At 45.6% G+C, this 5,803-nt stretch overlaps 1 protein-coding gene across 1 annotated transcript in view; it reads left to right on the top strand.

Annotated features, from left to right (window-relative positions):
• Positions 1–4,465: 4,465 nt before the first annotated feature.
• LOC117728032 (dolichyl-diphosphooligosaccharide--protein glycosyltransferase subunit STT3B-like) overlaps positions 4,466–5,803 on the top strand; it is a 31,811-nt gene continuing 30,473 nt past the window's right edge. Inside the window, exon 1 of the mRNA XM_034528699.1 lies at positions 4,466–5,113. Within this exon, the coding sequence (XP_034384590.1) occupies positions 4,809–5,113 (305 nt within the window). The 5' untranslated portion in view covers positions 4,466–4,808. The remainder of the gene's footprint in view (positions 5,114–5,803) is intronic.

Here is a 5,803-nt window from a genome sequence, read left to right as displayed (position 1 = left end):
GACGCCTCTCGCTCCTTCTGTAAAAGATACAAACTAGCAGAGTGTATTCTTAAAGACATATTTTATTTAGTGGGGACATTTAAAGCTAAATAAACAACGTGATGCTGTTGCTGACATTTTAATGTTCAACTTGTGGATTTCTGACTCAGTTCGTTAACACTTGTGACATAACTTCACAATAACTCACACCAACACACTGTCTCTACGTCACTCCTAAGTCTAAGCGCTAAGTCACTTCTGTTTATTAATTGCAAAAATAACAACATGGCGACGGCCGCAAACCAAGATGGTGGCGGCGAAAAACGTCAGTCCACCAGCTCCTGGAGCGTACAGAGATGTCGAGGATGGGTTTCCCCTCCACTACGGAGTCCAGATTCAACAATCCAGTTATTCAAAAGCGGTACGGCCTGTTTTCCTCTTACGATCATATTTTTTATTGGATCAAATCTAAAATGGCAGAAACTAGAAAAAACGATCCCTTTGTCCAAAGTAGTCCAATGTTTCAGTAAAGAAAACGTTATTTTTTTAAACACTGCAGGGTGAAGTCAGAATAGACCATAAACTCATGTTTACAATGTTACTGAGGGAATAAATCAAGAGAAGTAGAGTCATTTTATATAGACTTCTATACAACCAGAGGAGTGTCCGCCTGGAGGATGGCCATACGGACACCCCGGGAGTATCGGCGGAAGTTGGACGCAGCAACGCGCTGCCTTGGCGCATGCCCCCATACCTGACCTGACCTGAGAGGAGTCGCCCCCTGGTGGTCAGTAGATAGAATGCAGTTTTAACACATAAAGCATAGACTTCTATACAACCAGAGGATTCACCCCCTGGTGGTCAGTAGAGATAATGCAGTTTTAACACAAAGCATAAGCTTCTATACAACCAGAGGATTCACCCCCTGGTGGTCATTAGAGAGAATGCAGCTTTAACACTTGAAGCTTAGACTTCTATATAACCAGAGGAGTCGCCCCCTAGTGGACAGTAGAAGTGGATGTCGTCATGGTGACATCACACATTGGTTGTTTTTTGCAGTCGATGATAGAAGTGACGTGGACGAACCAGCTCTGGTACGGGCAACAGAGTGCACCACATGCCCCCCTCCCCCCTCCCACCTCCCCTGTCCTTTCCTTCTTAAAGCCCCGGCTCTCCTCTTTGTCCACACCGGTGTGTTCCTGGCATTGTGACTCTCCTCGGGGTCAAACATCCTGTCTGTCCCGAATGAACTCCTTTGCCTCTCTTCCATTCTTTTAGAGGCCCTCAGTAGTGCTGCAGTTGTTGGAATCACCGGTCCGCATCAGTCCGCTTCACACATTATTTCCAGGTGTGATGCACCTGTCTGTCACACACAGTGGATGTAGGATTTCTGCCTTATTTTCTTTTTTTGCAAATGTAAGGGTGTGGGCAAGTTGGATTTCTCCGCGTCTCCTCGGGGTGCACTCACCGCGGTATTATTGTACTGCAGACTGAAACATGGGTTCTCCATTCTTTAAAGACTTCCATTCGTTCCCCAGTAGTAGGTGGTGCTTTGTTGGGAGAAAGAACACGTCTGCCCTCTGGTGGACAGAAACACCAAAGACAGTCAGACTGATTTCATTTGACTTAAAAAGGTCAATAAATGATAGATAGGACTGTATATAATATATATATATATATATATATATATATATATATAATGTTTATATTTATATTAAATGCACCACTTATTTCTGATGTGGGCTGTCAGATGTTAGATAACACAAACTTCATGTTATCTAAGACAAGTCATCGATTTGGCACAGTTGCCAAGCAACTACTCACAGTGAGAGGCAAACAAAGGTTCACGCTGGTTCAATACTGCCTCCAGCTTTTCTAGTTTGGATCGTAGAGATACATTAAACACCCTAAACAATTATCTGGACCAAATGTTTGCTCCTCAGAAATCTTCCATCCTGCCCTGAGCTGTGCAGAGAAGTCCACACTGTAAGTAACTAATCACTAAAGAATGACATCTGTGGCTCGTCTTGTGATCACAAGGTTGGCGGTTCAATCCCCGGGTCCCTCCGCATGTCAAAGTGTCCTTGAGTGGGACACTGAACCCCAAATGGTATGAAGTCTGCATGATGAATCCAAATTTAATTCCGCAATTTTTGAGACGCGATATTTGTTTAAAATGAATTGTTTTGGTGCTGCAGAGACATCCTGGCCCACTCATCATCGTTGAGGACAGTACCTGTAGAACGATTCAAGCTTACACGTCAGAGTCTCCAAGACGCCAGAAAAGTCTCCAAAAGTCTTCAAAAGTCAAAGGTCAGGGACGTCATATGTGTACAGATTGTAAAGCCCTCTATACATATATACAAAATAAACTGAATTCAATTGAATCGAGACAAGCACATGATGACGGCCATCAGCCCTCAGGTCCGCGGGGGACATGGACCTGATTCACATTCTGGGAAAGGGCTGGTGGTGGACTTCATGGAGCAAGAGGGAGGGATCGTGTCCACCTGGCAGCAATGTGAAGCCCCTTAAAGTTTGATGTTAGAAATGTACATATTTAGCGTTTAAGAAGTGTAAAATACTAACTTGCATATGTTGGTCAGTTTGTATAATTGGGTTAATGTAGATCACAGGTTTGGGATCAGATCTGTAGGTTCATTAGGTCCATATGGTTCCACAGGAACGATATAGTCATGTTGTGGCCTCAACACAGAGAGAAAAGGAGTAAAAACTTGAGGATTTGAGCAAAGCTGCCCATCCATGAATTCTCTATTTTTAAATGTCTATTCATTACACAGGACATTTGCATTTTGTCCAGCTGCTGTGTGTGGGAGGGACGTCACATGTTCACTTGCAGGAAGCAAAAAAAGCATCGTTAGGCATTATGTTTGTACAAATCCATCTGATGAACAGATTCAAGATACCGGCTGATTAAACTACTATTAAAAACCTCCATGACAGCAACATGTTCAGGGACTTCTTCTCAGAACGTGATCAGTTATGTCATAAATGTCATCTGGGGGGAAAGACAGACACTTTATTATTACTTTAGAGGATTTACATAATGTGTCAAATTAAAATACATACTATCCTTTACATACTAGCCTGAAAGATGGCCCTCGACACACAAACAGCATGTAGCATCTGGACACGAGAGTTTGAAAAATATTTTTTTTACTAACTGAGATAAATCTTGGACATTAGTTGCACATTTATCATTCAGATGACATTCTGGCTTTGACCGCAGTAAAAATTGAATAAATAGATTGGTGGCCATCTGGTGGCTGTAAATGGTACTGCATTACAAAGTTAGAGCGTGTGTGCAAACCAAAATGTAGGCCTTTGGTAAGTATGTACAACCCTGGAAAGTTGGCTTCTATAATGCTCATTTATGGAGATTATAAGATTATAAAATGATGAAGCTGGCTAATTTTTTTTGTTTGAAGGGGTCATATCAAGTGCATTTTATAATACTTATATTCTGGATTTCTAATGCAGAGCATGTTTTCATGCTTTCATGTTCAAAAAACAATCCTTTAGTCATTCCTAGTGTCTTTACTGTCTCTCAGCGCCTGTCTCTTTAAGACCCTGCTCTGATTGGCTCAGAGGCAGTTCACGAGCCTTGGCTGAAGATACTCTCTTCTAATGAGCCTGCATGTGACATAGGCATTGGAACCACATCTGTTTGGCTTGTTAAAGCACATGTTTTCTGATCATGAACATGATTTGTCCCCTTTAATGGTTATCGGCAATAATAGACAAAACTACATTTTACTTTGATTTTTAAAAAAAGGTGATCGAGTGGGTCTAAGAGGGCAGTGACAGGGAGGGTGAATGTGAAGGAAGGAATTGTTTGTTTGTTAAAGCAAGAAATAGACAAACAAAAACAACTCTTATCGTGTAGACAGTGGAGCTGAACTCAAATCTCATCTCTTCACTTTTTTAAATCACTATTATAAAAATAACCTAAAGTTGTACTTAATGGCTTTATTCATGATACTAATACATCAATAAAGAAGAGGATCTAATGAAACTCCATTGTGTGTGTTGTGAGTCCCCCAACTTTAAGTAGGTGCAGTATAACATCACTGGACCCTTGAATGGCTTCTGATTCTTCAACTATAAGCAATAGCTAATTGTTTATTAACCGATAATAAAAACATCTAGTTTACATGGTTGTGCTTCTTGAACATTTTATTGTTGATATCTCTATTAGGGACTCAGGCTCCTTCCTTCTGGTGTGGACGGCTGCCCTTAGGGCCTGCAGTTGGCCCCTAGTCCTGTCATTCTGGTTCCTGCTCCACAATATAGGTCCAGTGTATTTATTTCATTGGTTCTTGCGGGTGCAGCGGCCCTGCGCTGTTCGAGCGCCATACGCGCGTCCCGCTGTCCGTCAGCCGACGTCTTCAGGCGGCTCTCTTGTCATTGGTCGTTTTGGCTGTCTTTCAAGCGCGCTCGACCGTGTGATTGGGCTCCTCCCGACACCGTGGCCCCGCCCTCGGTCGTACCTGTCTCGCTGTGAGAGGCTGACGGCTCTTCCTGCTCCGCGCGCAGCTCCCGCCCCTCATCCAGCTCCAAGGAAGGAAGGAGGAACTGCTCGAGCTCCATGTGACTCTTCTGCTGCAGAGCCGAGCTGCTATGTGACTCCGCGGGATCATTTAGATGGTTTTGCGGTTGGTTTGAAAGTTTGCCATTACAGCTGGAATTTTAGGGGGAGGGGGGCACGTGGTGCAAGTGGGTTGGGAAGAGGAGCGTGGCAGTGAAGAAGGGAAGAAAACGGGGTGAGGGGGGGGGCTACGCTCCGCTCCGCGGGGCTGACGTAGAATATGGCGGAGCATCACCCGGTTTCCGACAACAAACACAGATCCTCGCTGAACTCCGGAGCGTCGTACTCGGGGAATGGACGCAGCAGCACGGCGGTGACGGAGAGAGGCAGCGACGCCGGGCAGGAAGAGGAAGGAGGAGGAGGAGGGGGTGGAGGAGCAGGTCTGTCCGGCGGCCTGTCGCAGCCGGCCGGGTGGCAGTCCCTGCTGTCTTTCACCATCCTGTTCCTGGCCTGGCTGGCCGGGTTCAGCGCCCGGCTCTTCGCTGTCATCCGCTTCGAGAGCATCATTCACGAGTTTGACCCCTGGTGAGTTTGGTCTGCACACACACGCACACGCATACAAACATACACGCACACACAGGCATACACACACACACACACACACACACACACACACACACACACACACACACACACACACACACACACACACACACACACACACACACACACTTCATGGGGTTTCACCTCTTTTGTACCACGTGACGGCCTGTGTGTCGTCATCATAAAGTGCAACATTGTAACAGCCAGTTGAGAAGAAGGGGTGGGTGACAGCTTTCATGTGAGCGGGTTGAACCCGGAACAGAAGAAGCGGCCCGCGAGCAAAGTCCCTCTGACACCGATTCCCCTCCTTTGTTTACACGCACCTCTGCTCTTGGGTCCTGATTAGAGGGGCCATCATGTATTCTGTGGCCTCAGCGCACCCTCTCCTTGCACACTAGCCCCACAACAAGGGTTCAGTGTATCTGATGTGTATATAAAACCATGTGTTTGCCCCTAACTCTGCGTGACACCATCCAGCGGTCGGATTCAGCGTGCCCATTAAAGTTTCCATACTCTTGAATTAAAATCTGCAGCGTGTACTGGAAGTGTGTAAGAAGGATCCAGATGTCCGTGAGGTCCCCTTCTAATACGTGTGATGGGACATGAAAGCTCTCCTCAGCTGGGGGGTGGCGCTCTTCATCGCACTGCCTATTCTCACCTCTGTTTGATTTC

This window comes from Cyclopterus lumpus, chromosome 25, assembly GCF_009769545.1.
Source record: "Cyclopterus lumpus isolate fCycLum1 chromosome 25, fCycLum1.pri, whole genome shotgun sequence".
Taxonomy (NCBI): domain Eukaryota; kingdom Metazoa; phylum Chordata; class Actinopteri; order Perciformes; family Cyclopteridae; genus Cyclopterus; species Cyclopterus lumpus.
The sequence above is the reverse complement of the archived record's forward strand: the minus strand, read 5'-3'. Positions and strand labels throughout refer to the sequence as shown.